This window comes from Pseudomyrmex gracilis, unplaced genomic scaffold (genome assembly GCF_002006095.1).
Source record: "Pseudomyrmex gracilis isolate BER0280 unplaced genomic scaffold, ASM200609v1 scaffold_258, whole genome shotgun sequence".
Classification (NCBI taxonomy): domain Eukaryota; kingdom Metazoa; phylum Arthropoda; class Insecta; order Hymenoptera; family Formicidae; genus Pseudomyrmex; species Pseudomyrmex gracilis.
In genome coordinates, this window is record NW_018020842.1 from 79,801 (window position 1) to 95,660 (window position 15,860).

The 15,860-nt window shown below is 33.9% G+C and overlaps 3 protein-coding genes across 7 annotated transcripts; 1 reads left to right on the forward strand and 2 right to left on the reverse strand.

Annotated features, from left to right (window-relative positions):
* Positions 1 to 483: 483 nt before the first annotated feature.
* On the reverse strand, positions 484 to 6,022 carry LOC109859327 (mediator of RNA polymerase II transcription subunit 25). Of its 2 annotated transcripts, none has more exons than XM_020437480.1 (15): positions 5,976 to 6,022; positions 5,239 to 5,364; positions 5,071 to 5,116; positions 4,860 to 4,984; positions 4,550 to 4,769; positions 3,863 to 4,469; positions 3,480 to 3,778; positions 3,215 to 3,366; positions 2,962 to 3,124; positions 2,617 to 2,820; positions 2,341 to 2,532; positions 2,074 to 2,259; positions 1,897 to 1,956; positions 1,690 to 1,809; positions 484 to 1,572 (listed from the first exon to the last, which is right to left on the reverse strand). In XM_020437480.1, the coding sequence occupies exons 2-15, from the start codon at positions 5,358 to 5,360 to the stop codon at positions 1,432 to 1,434; spliced, it is 2,637 nt and encodes an 878-aa protein (XP_020293069.1). In that variant the 5' UTR covers positions 5,361 to 5,364; positions 5,976 to 6,022; the 3' UTR covers positions 484 to 1,431. The 2 variants fall into 2 exon arrangements, with proteins under 2 accessions (XP_020293069.1, XP_020293068.1); XM_020437479.1 differs by lacking the exon at positions 5,976 to 6,022 and adding an exon at positions 5,584 to 5,969.
* A 473-nt stretch (positions 6,023 to 6,495) lies between these two features.
* On the forward strand, positions 6,496 to 10,425 carry LOC109859334 (microprocessor complex subunit DGCR8). 2 transcript variants are annotated; one of them, XM_020437490.1, is made up of 7 exons: positions 6,496 to 6,606; positions 7,521 to 7,996; positions 8,277 to 8,357; positions 8,427 to 8,811; positions 8,897 to 9,168; positions 9,290 to 9,726; positions 9,855 to 10,425. In XM_020437490.1, the coding sequence occupies exons 2-7, from the start codon at positions 7,552 to 7,554 to the stop codon at positions 10,185 to 10,187; spliced, it is 1,953 nt and encodes a 650-aa protein (XP_020293079.1). In that variant the 5' UTR covers positions 6,496 to 6,606; positions 7,521 to 7,551; the 3' UTR covers positions 10,188 to 10,425. The 2 variants fall into 2 exon arrangements, with proteins under 2 accessions (XP_020293079.1, XP_020293078.1); XM_020437489.1 differs by having other exon boundaries at positions 7,531 to 7,996.
* Positions 10,426 to 12,820: 2,395 nt separating this feature from the next.
* Positions 12,821 to 15,819, reverse strand: LOC109859356 (RILP-like protein homolog). 3 transcript variants are annotated; one of them, XM_020437532.1, is made up of 7 exons: positions 15,713 to 15,819; positions 14,689 to 15,135; positions 14,401 to 14,545; positions 14,170 to 14,297; positions 13,720 to 14,090; positions 13,485 to 13,583; positions 12,821 to 13,353 (listed from the first exon to the last, which is right to left on the reverse strand). In XM_020437532.1, the coding sequence occupies exons 2-7, from the start codon at positions 14,998 to 15,000 to the stop codon at positions 13,230 to 13,232; spliced, it is 1,179 nt and encodes a 392-aa protein (XP_020293121.1). In that variant the 5' UTR covers positions 15,001 to 15,135; positions 15,713 to 15,819; the 3' UTR covers positions 12,821 to 13,229. The 3 variants fall into 3 exon arrangements, with proteins under 3 accessions (XP_020293121.1, XP_020293122.1, XP_020293120.1); XM_020437533.1 differs by lacking the exon at positions 15,713 to 15,819 and having other exon boundaries at positions 14,425 to 14,545; positions 14,689 to 15,579; XM_020437531.1 differs by lacking the exon at positions 15,713 to 15,819 and having other exon boundaries at positions 14,689 to 15,579.
* Positions 15,820 to 15,860: the final 41 nt, after the last annotated feature.

Here is a 15,860-nt window from a genome sequence, read left to right on the forward strand (position 1 = left end):
CGATACATTTATATAAATTTTTTGTCCTTTGCAAAAGTTTATACATATGTACACGTATATAAATATGAAAAAGTCCTTTTATAAGATTGAGTATTTTTGCAAAACATTTTATAAAAAGACTTTACAAAGATACGTTTAGATCAACATAATTTTTGTTTTTAATAGTATATTAACATGGATGTAAAGAAAGAATATATATATATATATATAATAATGAAATAAAAATTACAAATTTATTAAGCTACATTTACTATTTATTTCCGTTTATAACATATTTTGTTATAATTTTTGTACACCCACGATTCAAACTTTACAATATTATAAATTTGTTTTTTTCTTATAGTTTGCAGCTTATTATTACATTATTATTTTTTATTATTTATTATTATATAATAAAATGATCAAGATTCTGAGTGATTAATAAATGTAATAAACAATAAAATCTTTCTATCCTTACAGTTTTTATTAATTTCTTTACTTCTGTTATTTCTTTATTTTTGCTGTTTTTTACTCTTGCTTAAAAATGTTTTACTTTTTTCTTTTTTTATGTATTTAACGCGCTTTGCAACCGTTTCTGCGACTCTTTCCGAGCACATAAATACTCCAGCATGCGCAAGAATAAAATTATTAAAACTTACACTGTTTCTTTTTGGTGTTGCAAAGCTTTTTAAGATTTTTGCACTTGTTAAAATTCTAATCGTATATGTAAAGTCGTAAGCAAATCAACTAATCCATATGCCAGAATTCTCGCGAACATAAAAAATGCTGGCTTGTGACAGAGATTGATTTGCTTACAATGTTTACAATTTACAACTTCACAGTTACGAATAAAATTTTGTCACATGCAATAGCTTTACGCAATTGCACACGTAGCATTTTCATTCTGCTCATGTTTTTGAATAAAAGTGGAGATACCATAGGTGAAATAAGTCGAGAGAAGTGTAAAAAATATATACAAAAAGGTGATCTTGAAGTACCGATAAGTTAAAAGTAAAAAGATATGAATTCTCTATTGTGTATACACAATTATTAAAATGCATTTATTCTATATCTCCATATATAAATTTCTTGCTATATATTTATATGTATATACATGATTCAAACTTATAAATTTTATAGAACTTGATACTGTATTGTACGAAAGCCTTCAATAATTCGCATTTCGAGAAGAGAAGGAGCTTCTACCGATACGTACTACACTCTCCTACTTCAACTATTGGAAGGGTAGCTAATCAGCTCCTTTCGTTCTCGCGAAATGAATTATTGAAGGTTTTTATGTACGCTTATACACGCATATTTTTATGTGTGTATAAATGTGTGTGCAGTTCTTACAGATAATTATAGTCATAAATATAAAACTTTTTCGTTATACGCGTTATATTTAAATATAATTAATAATTGATACATATACCGAGAAAGATATAAAATAACTTATCCAAGAAAGTCATAATTCGAGACATCTTCGAACTGTTGATTTTGCGCATTACCGGGTGCTATCGGCCTCGTTGCTATCTGTCCTCTCGGACCTACCATTGACTGTTGCACTGGAAACTGTCTGTACTGAGGTTGAGGCTGTAATAACATTAATTCGAACTATTTCACAAACAGTTTTGTTACAAATATTCATAAAAAAATATATATCTACTGAAAACTATAATGTCAATAAAATCTTTGTAAGGTTTTTTTTACCTGTTGTAGTAAATGCCTAAGACCAAGATTATTTGTGGAAACAGGACGCATCAATCTTTGGGTGTTTGCTTGTTGGTTGGACATAGCTGCCGGATTGAGGCCCCTCTGTGCCTGTTGCGCCTGTAAAAAATAATTGTTCATACATTACACATGTATGTAAAAATATACATACATCTGTTGTTTGGCACAATCAAGAATTATGCTCACTTCAAGCTGCTGCTTATATTGCATTTCTTGTTGCTGCGCAACTTCCAAAGTTTGCTGAATCTATGATAGCATCAAATGCGATATCAAAAACGTTAATCATCTATTAATATGTATCGAATCACAAACTTATAAACTATGTTCGTTTGATATCCTAAATTAAAAAAAAACATTACTTACATTAACTTCTAATTGAGACTTGTATTGAGCCTCTTGCTGTTGCGCAGCTTCCAACGTTTGTCTCAACTGTTGAATCTTTAACAAATTTTGATGTCTAGCCATCTCTATATCGTCGAACGGAGGTCGTTGCTGGTTGATCATAGTCCCGGCACCAGTGTTTGTTTGAGGACCGCTAATTCCAGTATTCTGCGTGAACGTATAATCATTAATAAATATCTAAACAAAGTAAATAATTTTGTTTTCTAGAATCAATGCAGTTTGTGTTACCTGCATATTTATTTGTTGCTGTGGTCCACTAGTCGAACTTAATGTTTGCGGAAGAGCGTTTGCGGTAGATACAACGTTTTGGGTTATCTGACCTCCGCCCATCGCCATAGTATTTGTTTGAGACATAAGGATATTTTGCGTACCTGTGCTGGGCATAGAAGCGGGAATGGTATTTCCTGGCCCAGGATTTGCCTACGAAAATCATATACTCATTTTCTGATTTTGTTTTTTGTACGCAATTTGTGTAGATGTCACTTTGCTATTGATCGTCTTTACTTGTTGTCCGTGTCTCATGGCAGTTTGATTAGATGTTGCTGCTTGATGATTATTTTTCTGTTGCTGTATCACTTTACGAAGCTTTTCCACAAATCCTACTTGATCAGTCGGAATAAAACCCAGGTAACCTTTTTTCTCCGAAGTGTACAATAGTATAATCACTTTTATGTCGCAACTTGATGGAGTAAAATGAACGCAACCCGCCTGAAATACGTAGGTAGATAAGTTGGTAAATTTCTATAAGATGGTGCTTCAATTTATTATTACATGACGCCTGAAAAGTTCTACTCTTTAAACTTCTTTTATGTTATTATATAAAATAATAAAACGTAATGTAACACTCACAAATCCAGAACACATCATTTTTGTCAAACTTTCCAGTGCTTCACACGGCGTTGGATGAAAGAGAACGGATTTAGAATTCTTTAAGAATGCATTTCCGATATTTCCGATCAGTTGTTTTGGCATCAATTGCATTATCAATTTTGACGGCCACGCTTCCGTTTTCCTAAAATAAGAATTTGTAGAAACTAGAAACGAGTATAAAAAACATTAAATTAAAGTAGCAAAAAGTAATATCAATTATAACGTTGCGTACACATCTGGTTCTCCGTCTCTCACATTACACGAGACGTGAACAGGGACCTGTCTTGTCTGCTTTGTTTGGCCTTCTCCATTTTTGGGTTTTTCGATCCATTCTAGAAGACCTTGCCAGACATTTTGACGAGTTATAACAGAAGGTGCAGTATTCTGAAAGATCGTGATAAAAAACGATTAAGGAACAATCTATTACCTGCTAAAATATTGTAAAATTTCCCTATACATAGTCTATTATAAACACAGCACAATGTGAATTTGATTACTTGTGCTTGAGGATTAGTTTGTTGTGTAATGGAAGACACGGAGACTTGCGCTTGTTGCGCAGCTGTAACAGTTTGTGGCACTTGAGTAGGCACAGATTGGCTAATGCAAGACATGGTGAACTGTGACCCTGGTTGACTATGAGTTGGCTGAACGGACATAGTGGCTTGTTGAGCGTTTTGCTGCTGTTGTTGTTGCTGTTGCTGTTGCAACTGCATTGTTAATCGCAACTGTTGTTGCTGCGGCGTAAGTTGCTGCTGTTGTTGTTGAGGATTCGCCGATATAACGTTATTACCAGTTACTAAAACAGACAGTAACGTATATAAAAATATATCAAATAGAAAATAACAAAATATAAATAAAATATAACATAATACGCTTTTACCATCCAATCTTTGATTAAAAGCAGCTACAGCACTAAGTGGTCCTAACGACGAAGGCGGTTGCGTCAGTTGCGCTATTAATGCACTACTTTGCGTATTTGCAGGTGCGGTCGCGCCTGGTGCTATGAATGGTCGTATCCATCTTGGTCTTGTGGCTATGTTCATTCCTGGTCCATGATAATTCGGTGGCGCAGCTATTTGAGTATTGTAACTCGGACGCGCGGCGTTCATTGGCGCAGCCAGAGATGGTGTTACAGTTTGATGCACAGAAGTAATATTCTGAGGCGTTGGATTTCTGTAAGGTGGACCTTGTTGTTGATTCGGCGGGGCGATATTCTGTTGTACCTGGTTTGTGTTCGGACTGTCGTTGCTTTGTAACGGACTCAAAGGAATTTGTGCCGCGGTGGCCGCGGTGTTGTGAACGTTACCGCCCATTTGAGGACTAACAGGTCGTTCCTTTAAGTTGTAATTTCTCAAAAGTACCAAGTGTCGCGGATCTTTGGCATAGTTTTTCGTCTGCGAGGACTGCAAATCACCGCCGGCTTTCTCAAATAACTTGTACAACGCTGGAATCTTTCTAGGTGACAATATAGAGAGATTGATGTTTCTCTGAAAAAAATATGTACGCATATATGTATTATAAATATACATTTTTGATATATAAACATTCTCACAGCTATAATGTTTACTTCTTGATAAATGGTAGCTAATTGTTCTATGGTATGACCAGCAAATTTGTAAGATTCCTGAATCATAGTTTGATATGGTGGTGAATTGCATATCAAGATACAATGCTTCTGTGATGCTGTATTAGGTTCTCGTCTCAATTGCAAGTCTTCAAAGCATTGTAATCCTGTGGCTAGACCTTCACCGATATTTGCAAAACATTCTCCTTTCCCCCCAAGCATTCTACATAGTGAAATGTTATTTAAAAGATACATTAATGAATCTGAAAAAAATAATTTGATAGTAAAAAGATATTGTATATTTCATATTTACTCAAGCTTATCCAGAATCATCAGCAGCTTGTGAGGACTTGAATAAGGTCCAAGAGTCTCTGTGCAAGGTGCTGGCAAACAATCAGCAGCATGATAAACAACTACCCCATATAATGTTGTTGTATTCTGTTAAACAAACATTTCACATTTGCAGTAAGATACATATTAGTTTTATTTTATAAATTTAAAAACAAAAGATAAACTAATCATACTTCAGAGACATATTCCCGATCTTCTATGCCACCTTGACTAAAATATCTGTAATAAAAAAATATATAAACATGCAACAAATTTTTTTTTATATATGTAACATAGAACTAATGTTTTTAATATATATATGTATATTTGACATATATATTTCTATGTTTTATAGTACTTACTCCAGTGTTGGAATAAGATAATTTGTTTTAAGATCATTGAGATATGCTCCATTAACAGCTGTCCCTTCAATGACAAATATAACATCTGCTTGTATTCCATGTTCAGATGGACCTGTTACCATTGTTCTAAAATATGCACACATACTTTATGCTTCCGTAAAAAAAATATAAAAAAGTGGCATTAAACTTGAAGAATTTTAAACTGATTCCTTGTAAATTAAAATACAATCTGAATGTATATGGAACTACTCGTAGAATAGATTAAACTAAAGAAACAAAAAATATAATATAGAATTAAATCACATGTATTGTGTTGAGAAAAGAATAAATATGTAAGATACTTACATTTATATTTACAATTTATATAAGCGTATGTAAAAGTCACTTGCTGTAATATACGTGTGTATATTTTTAATGTACAATTCCAAATAAACTGTTTCTTCGTCTACAAAGATATCGAAGAACGGTAAAGAACTATAGAAAAATATGTGTAAAAGTGTTTACGTCACACATCTGTGATACATCTTTGATTGTTTTACTCAAACACAAACTCTTTCACATAAAAAATACCAAAAACACTATCATTTAAAGAAATAAAATTTTACGAGAAATCGCGTCACGTCAACCATTTATCTAACCGCTTGGAGTTAAGAACGCATAAAGAAAAATTAGTCATCAGCTACGTGTGTGGACATTGAGGACAAGAAAAGGCGTGATTATAGACAAAAAAATAATACCGTGACTTTGTGGCGGACTCCCGACCGGCCGCGCAGGCGTTCCGGGAGCGGCGCCACCTCACGAACCACGGAGGCGCCGAGCTAGCGCGCGGCCGCAGAAAGCAGGGGCTTGTTCCGTCGTGGCTGGGCTGGGCTGTGTTCAGTTAAGCAAGATGGAACGAACTAATGCAGAAAATACAGGAATTGGAACTAAAGAGCCGTCTACAATGGAGAGTCGTAGGCCGTAACAGTAAGAAATTGACCAATCACAATCGATTATTCTTCTGTACTTAGTCTGTGATTGGTCAATTTCTTGCTGTTACGGCCTACAACTCTCCATTGTAGACGGCTCTTTAGTTCCAATTCCTGTATTTCCTGCATTTCCTGCATCAGTTCGTTCTATCTTGCTTAACTGAACACAGCCCTGCACATGTGCGCAGACCGAAAATATTCTCTCATTGAACAGATGTTAAGCCAGTTCCGATTGGTCAGATGTCTCTGCTAGACAAAACTCCGATCTTCCGACTCCGAGTCCGACTGTCCGGACTGTCCGAGTCCTCCGACCGATCGTGTTCTGACGCTGATCATCTTTGGATCTAACCTGTACCCACTTCCAATCCACTTATATCAGACTGTTTCATGTAGGATGTGTGTAAGTATTCTAAAAACTAAATATGATATCATAAAAATAAACTATAATGTAGACATCTATCGCAGTATTACTTTATATCATTTACTGTAGTAGATAAGAGTCTAAGTGTCTTGTATTTCGATGCAGTATAGTTGAACGTGTGTTCGTGTAAAATGGGCAACACCTCAAATAGCAAATTTTTACAAAGACATTAGTGTTGTGATTTCTCTCATGTATATACAACCAAATATTACATAAGAGGATTTAGGTACACATCTTATATAATTATAAAAAACTTATATGATTATATATTTACATAAAATGTTTGTTTACATATCACAAATATAGTTTTCAAGAATGTATATTATAATCTCTGGACCAAAGAACTGAAGAATGGGTAGAAAATCTTAACTGATATCATTACTCCACCTAGTAACAGGTTCAATCTTTCAATGTTGATCCTGTCTAGTTCTGGAGTTTGATATGGAATTCTCTCAGCTATATATATCTACAAAGTCAGATAAAAAAAGTACATAGTTGTTCATTTGTACAATATACTCTCATGGATATATGTAATAAGCGCCAGACTGCTAACACTAATGCAAATGTCCAATTTTTATTGCCATTCTGTGTGGTTTCAAAGCGATTGGACTTTGGCCTCATTGGTGGAAGTGGTGTGGCCATACAACGTGCGTAATACGCAACAATCCATGGATTGTGTTTTGTACAGACTTTTTTAAGATCACTAGATGTTGTTCATCAACTATAGTTTTTGTTGTTATCAACTATACTTTACTTATATTAAATTGTGATTTATGTATATATACTGGTAAGAAAAATTGTAATATTGCAACCAAAACTTGGATGTCCAGCACTATGAGCCAGATGTTTTATCTCATGGATAAGCAATGGGATATAAGATTTACATTTTGTAGTATTTAACAGATACTTGAGAACACATAGAAGATGGAAACTATCATAGATGATGATCCTGTGGTGAAAAAGGAAATTACTAGCTTGGAAGACAGTGAAAACAGTCAAAATCAGGCATCTTCAGATTATGGAGCTTGTTCTAGCTCGCAGCATGAGGAACAAACTTGGAACTTCTCTTGTAAAAAAGAATTGGATCACAGTAGTAAACCAGAAAGTCCTGTTGGTAGTTACAACAGTGATATCATGGATGAAGAGAAAACTATAATATGTCCTAATACTGCCTTATACAATGGTTTGGATACTAAAGATTATATATTGAGTAATGAGAATACTACTACCGATGATTTGCGACAATTTGACGTATTGGACGATTTGGATCGTCATTCCGAACAAGATGGTTCCGAAGGTGATTCGGACACAGATGAAAGCATGGACTCTGATGTGCCAGATGAAGAGATTGAAGCAATGTTAGAAGAAGGTACAATCTGTTACCAGTTATACTTGGAATAATTAATAAAACACATTTTTCATGTATTTTGTCATAGTTTATTCTAATATTTTATAAAAAAAAAGATTTGTGTATAACTTAACATATAACTTCAGTTATATATCAAAAAGTATATTTGTGTTTTAACACAATTTAATTAATCTATGCATTAAGTTGCATATGAGTTTTATTATAAAATTTTATTCACTGTAGTATAGTTTAATATACATGGAATTCAAGTTCTTAGTCACACAAATATTATTTATATTAGGTTTACCAGAAGAATTTAAAGGGAAGAGAAAAAGAAAGGATGGCTTACCTTATGAAGAAAAAGAGAAAGTCGTTTTAGATGGTACGCAAATATGATTATACACATATACAAAATTGTGTCTTTATAATTACTACATTATTTTATTTTTAGAAATTGGACACGATCATTTTGACGTTCTTCCCGAAGGTTGGGTACAGGTAACACATAATAGTGGAATGCCATTATATCTTCATAAACAGACCAGAGTTTGTACTCTGGCAAAGCCGTATTTTCTCGGTCCGGGAAGTGTTAGAAAGCACGTAGTTCCTGTGAGCGCTATACCTTGTCTTCAGTATAAAAGAGCGCTGAAAGACGAAGAAGAAGAACGAAAAAAAGAGATCGAACGTACACCGAACACCGAAGCTTGCAGTTTGCCCAGTGCGAAAATTGAAACCATTCAAGAAAATCGTGCTGCGCATTCATTAGACAGTCAGCAATTGAGAAACTATTGCCAATCTTTGTTTCGTTTCAAAATTATTAAAGTAATGAGATTTCAGTAAGTGTCAAAATTAAAGTAATTCTATCAATTTCATTGGTAGAGATTCGCTTTGCGCATTCTGATCGATCTTCATAATTTGTAGATCGTGGTCGGCGCGTCGGAAGTTCACGAAGAATAAGAAGCATCGTAAGCAACTTGAGCGCCCAACATTACCGGACGGAACAAAATTGATAACTTTTCCTGTCAGCAGTTCTGGCACGGCTAGTAGTAATGGTGCTGTTGGAGATGACAACGGGCAGAGACCTGCGAAACATTGGATAATGAATCCATCGGGGAAAAGTTATGTTTGTATCCTTCACGAGTACGTGCAACACGCGCTAAAAAAACAACCGACGTACAAATTTAAAGAACTAGGTACAATCGTTATTCGATAAACGCATAAGAGTGTATATATGAGCTATATAATTATTGTTAAATTTTTTTAATTTTCGAGGTTTATTATTACTCTTTTATCATAATACTTGGTTTATTGCAGAAAACGCGGCGACGCCGTATTCTGCAGTAGTTTGTATCAATGACATGGAATACGGCAGCGGATTTGGTAGTAGTAAGAAGCAAGCAAAAGCCAATGCAGCCAGGAAGACTCTTGAGATCTTGATCCCTCAAATGAAGGACAAAATTTCTGGCGACAATAGCGGAGAAAACGGTTCGAGTAATGCCAATCGTACAATAAAAGCCTCTAGAGGTAATTCCGATGCGGATCTTTCGTTTTTTGACGAAATATCTATTACGGATCCACGTGTTGCGGAATTTTGTGCAAAAACTACGGAACCTTCTCCACACGCGATCTTGATAACTTGTCTTCAAAGAAATTACGGTCTGGGAGATATGCACATTAATTATTCGGTAAACACACTGAAGCATCAACGAAATGAGTTTACAATGAGAGTTGGGAAACACGAAGCTACTGTTGTAAGTACTTTTCGCCTTCTCCTTCCACACACACAATTTATGCACATACATACATACATATATACATGCTTGTAAATAGAATGTTATCAATTTTAAATAATGAAGAAATTAACTTTTATTAATTGTAGGTTTGTCGTAATAAAAAAGATGGTAAACAGCGAGCTGCGCAAGCGATATTGCAACTCATGCATCCGCATATACAATCCTGGGGCTCCTTGCTGCGTCTTTATGGTTCGCGAAGTGTAAAGTCTTTCAAAGAAAAGAAGCAATTGGAACAAGAGATTACATTGTTGCAAGGTAAAGCCGCTGTCAATCAACCGAATCACGCTATTCTAAGTAAACTTAGACAAGAAATGCAAAAATTAGCTGAGCAACGCGAAGCAATACAGCCTATTGGTAAGTTTGTACCGCCGGATTTGCCAACAGGATCCGCGGCCAATTTGAATAATGTAGATCTGTAAAAAGAGTCTGCAAAACTTTACATAGAATTAAAATTAAAATCTGAATCAGTATCGAATAGATTAAACAGTATCGTAAGCATAAACATCAACAAAAAATAGTATGTATAGAAATCGGGAAAAGATATAACGAAGTTTTACACTCTTATATTTTTTTGTCTATAATTATATAAACGAACTATTTTATAATTTTTATATTTTTATATAACATATATTTGTCTCTCCCCTGTACTTTATAACATAGTGAAATATGTATGAGTATATTATATAAATATTATATATATATATATATATATGTATATATATGTATATATAATACATATATATAATTTTTAAATTAACACGCACGTTCTAAATTGCCTTGTATCAAAGTCAACATACGAGTATAATTAGATCAATTATAATGTATAGCTCTATGTTGTCTATTTCTGCATTACAAATAATTATAAATTTACAAGTAATTATGAATTTTAGAGATATGTCTTCTTTTTGACAAAAACGTTATATATTTAGTAAAGTAACTTAAGACGTTAGTGATGTTTAATGTACAACATGTTTTGCAATGTGTAAACATTTCTGTACACTTAACAAGAATGTTCAGTCGCGTAGTTGAAGTGTATCGAGTGATTTAGAATGTTTTTGTGAATGTACAAACATAAATACTATTGTATGTTGAATGCGCGAATCAAGATCTATACCATTTAAAAGACAAATGTATATATAAATAGAAAACATAATAAAAAATTATGTTACACACAATATATTACTGTTTCATATTAATCTTATTATTAATCTTACTGTGCATACTTTTTAAAGATTATAAAACTGATATATTTAAAGAAACATTTTTTTCTCAGGTAATTAAACTTTATATAACTATATCTATTCAATTCACTAATTGTTATAAATTTCTATGTCGTGAACAACATTGTAATTTTCACATAATTGTTGTTTTATTTCTGGCCTTACATTTGAAAATCTAAAATTATGTGTACCATACATTATTGAATACATGTGGAAATAAAGTTAAACATGTTTTCTCTATATACGTGTGTTATATAAAGATCAACAATTTTCAACTATTAGTCAATGAAATTTTGTAGCCATGGAAGCAACAATAATATATTTATGCTAAATGCTCGATCTTATTTAATTCAAGATTACTAATTTTACTCTTTAGAAAGTTTCTCTCATTTGTCGCTATCTGTTTTTGGTTATTTTCATCTAGTATAAAAGTCTAAAACGTGTATATATATATATATATATATGTCTGTTAATATAAACGAATCCTTCTAGCTGTGTACAAGAGATTAACTTAAAATAAATATACGTGAAGTTCATTTCATTTATCTAAAATTTATACTCACAAGTTTTTTTTTGGAAATATCATTTGATATAAAGAAGAGATAAAAAGTACTGATATGCATCTTCACGACTCTAAAGTATTCTCAACAAAGAACTAGCAATTCTTCTAACGATATAAAATGTATTGAGAAACTTAATTTACTTCGATATATATATATATACTTATTTGTTACAAAATGCACATGAGAGATATTTTATACATTACGCCTGTAAATCACATTTAAATACATTTTGTGTCCATATTACATATTTGTTCTACACATTTCAACTTTTTCAATTTTCGAAAGATCGCCGCTATAAATTGCTCAAAAGTCAATGAATAATACTGAAATAGGCACTACAAGTATATATATATATATATGTATGTATGTATGTATAAAACACAGTTACTTTGCATTTATGGACAACTAATTTCATTATAACATGTAGATATTATTATATCCTTTTCATCTTTTGTTGTATACTTATTGCACACATACACACACACACACACAAAACATCTTTTTGATTACTTATTAATTTTATTGGAGATAGTCGTACTTTTTTTTATAAGTATATGTTTAGAGTTTATTATAATTTTCTGGGAGAAATATGTTATTTATGTGTCCATTATGTACGTGTAGAGGTGTGTTGACAACATTTCAATTATACTGTCACATATACGCGTTTGTAAAAGATATATCAATTTTTTCTGTATATAAATACATCTGTTAAAAGGAATGTACAATTAAATCGAATTATTCTATATTTACAATTGTAACGCATGAAAAAAACGTGCTCACATCTGTTTTTTTATGATAATATGTAAAAAATGGCACACAGATGTTTTCTAAAACGACGGACCGAACTTTCATTATCATGTGTTTGCGAAAACTAGTAAATAGAAAACCTGAGTACACAGAGATATGTGCTTACAGTTGTATATAAAATGTTAAGACCACAAAGTATGTGTAATACAGGTTCAAACATCTGTTTCAATCACACGATAAATGCATTTTTGACGTAAGACAAGAATAATATATAAGAAATTATAAAAGCATTATTAATAAATAAAATAACTTATTGAAAGATGAGAAACATAAATATATTTGAAAGCTTTAACAATTAAACAATAATAATCGGAAAGTTTTTGGTCTTTGCATAAAATAAGATCTGTTTTTACGCTAAATACAATTAAAACCTTGACAACGCACATTCAAGGCTTCATACACGCACTTAATAACTTTGGAAGAATTTGGGAATGTGTTACTTTTCTATTCGCATCGCTATTATTTTTTTTTTTTTTTTTTTATGTGTATACATCACAAGTATCTTGTATGAATGTCAATTTTGATAAAAGTAATATTCAAAATGGAAACAGAATAAGCAAAGTTACGGCACAATATATTAAAATCGTGCAGCTAAATACTCATTGTTCTTCTTTTCTCACAACTATACAAGTATATATACATGCATGTCTTATTTTCTCATTTTATAGATTTATACAAATTTAGTGTTTGCTCGTTGCATGCACATCTATCATGAAATCAGATATTTGGATAATAATCAACGATGTTTCTTACAAGGATATATAGGAAAATTATGTGTATATCCAAGGAATCCAAGTGTCATTACACGTAACTAAAAAGTTATGTGAGAGTGAAGTTACTTAAAATTATCCAACATGTTTTTCAGATAGCATTATATAGACGTATCACAGGTACCGCTACTAGATAGGGCCATTTTCGAAAGACTAGAAAGACTCCGCCTGGGACTACTGCCGCCGAGAAAGCTGCTGCTGGATTCGGAGAATATCTTTCGAAAGCTGAAAAGTTTAATGGTTGTTTTTGTATATACACGTCACGCACATATAAATAAAAAAAACCAATGTATAAATACCACACATAAAACACATACGAAATTAACATAATATGGAATAACGTGTTTTAAACTTACAATTTACGGATTCCAGACTCGGAGGATTTTTTCCAAGGCGCATCGTCCGGTTCGTAAGGGAGCGGTCCTTGTACAGGCGCATCTTTGTCATCTTCCGGACTAAAGAAAAATCACAAAATTGAATTTTCACAAGTGGAATTTTTATAGCCAAACTTGAAACATTCTTAAAAAAATTTAAGACTTAAATTTTGTCTAAATTTTTAGAGATAAAAATTTTTAATATTTAAAAATGTACGTTTCAGGTTTTGGTCGATACAGCTCTAGTTCATCTTCAAGATCGGAAACTCTTGCTTTCAGTTCGTTTCTTTCGTGCAAAATTTCTTTCAGTTCGGCGATCGTGAATCTAGGTCTGTCAGGATCATCCAAGTCATAAATGGCCTTATTTGTCAAATCCGGACAGCCCTGCAATTTACTGAGATCCTCGTTTTCTTTCTTAGCCATGCCGAGCCGACCCCGAAGATTGATAAGCTCCCGGTTTTGATCCTGCAGTTGAGCCAAAAAGTCAGCTCTTTCTTCTACCAAACCTCGAGCTTGCATTTGCGCTTGTCGTTGTTTACGTTTTAACTCCCGTCCAAGTACGGTAAGCTTTTCCACTTGTGCGGTCAACTACGCAACACACAATAAATTTGAATATTTATTACAACTGAACACAGCCAAATGTAGATATATAAATGTGTCAATTTACATTTTCAATCTCTGCAGTCTTTTGGGACAATTCGCGGTCCCTGGCACGAATCTGCTCCCTCTGTTTATCTATCATGGATCTTAAGTGCTGCAAAACGGCCACATCGACTTCCTGACTAGCTGTAATAGCTAAAAAGTTAATGGGAATTATTTCATTCGCTTTTGTTGATTTGCAACGAAACGTCTTTACTACTCATTGGATTAGTAAACGCTGGTTGATTGGTGTTAGTACTTGTTTGTTTACTGCTGTACTGACTGTCGCTACGAGATTCTTGCAGAGCCTCCGCTAATCGTCTATTCTCCTCTTGTAATCTAGTCACCATGGCTACTAATTCGCGAGATTCTTGCTTCCAATGTTCTTCAATTTGTTCCAGTTCCTGAAAGATCGAATAGATTTAACAACAGATAATTTTGTTAAACATAAGAAATTCTAAGAACATAAATTGAAAGAACTAGCAAATGTTGCAAAAACCAATGTTGTACGATTGAGCAAGAATTGTTCGAGTGTTACATTGTCTACCTTTTCAAATCGCTGTCTATCCTCAGCCTTTCCAATCTTATCGCTCTCAAGCTGAGAGATTTTGGCGCTCAACTCCTGCACCATGGTGTTCTCACCCTCGTTCTTGGTGGCAAGTGTCTCCAGCAACTCCAGAGCGTTTATCACCTTCGGCATGAGATTGGTCACCGACTCCACGCCGAACAGGTCTATAAGTTTCTCGCATTCCTTGCCTATTTCCGACGCGATATCGTACACATCCACCACGGACACGTCAGTTGCAGAATATTCTTCCATTTTGCAAGTAGTTGTGTTGTTCCTCAGACAAAAAGGCATGAGAATATAAAATTTGCTCCAAGCAAGCTCTGCTCTGTGGATCTCTGCGAGTCGACACTGTACAAAGGAACCAGTCTCACGAGGGGATCTTTCACGAGAGAATTCTTCACTTTTATCTCTGTGCGATATGCAAATCTGAAAAATTTAAACGCGACTGAAACTCAGCATAATTCCACCGCCAGATAGAATGTATGTGTACACGCGGATGAAATATCAGATTTATCACAGTCAGGATCACCGCTCGAGATCTTCATACGCGCTGGAGACAGATCAGAATCACGCGCGCGCTCGGAATTTATGATAAATAAATTGCGCAATTTGTAGAGGTGTGGCGGTAATTGTTGAAACAATAGCCTGATCCGCGGTGGACACTCAACGTCGTGCATTCGTCGGCACAATTGTCGCTTCCAGTTCGAATATCCGCTCGAAAGACGCTACGCACTCCGGTGATATCATAGCAATTCCTCAAAACGTCATGTTTAAATTCCACACACGATTGCGTGCAAGTCGAGTCGCGGCGCGGAGCAGATGATTGAGATTATCCGCGGTGTTGCGTCGGTGTGTATGTGCGTGTGTGTATACATATAATATGAGCATGATACACACACAATGACAAATTCATCGAGCTCGCAGAGCGCACGAAAGAAACGCCTTCTCTCGGACTGTCGTGAAACACGCGAAAGGAATTCTACGATTTCTCTTGTGTACAAACCTTACGATGGTCAATAATACTTTTCAGTATCAAATAAATTATATTTGTTGATATTTACGGCGTTATTGATACGATTCTCGTATCGTTTCCAACTTGTACGTTATACAACTCTGTCGACAAGTATATCTTATTTTTTAATAAATATACT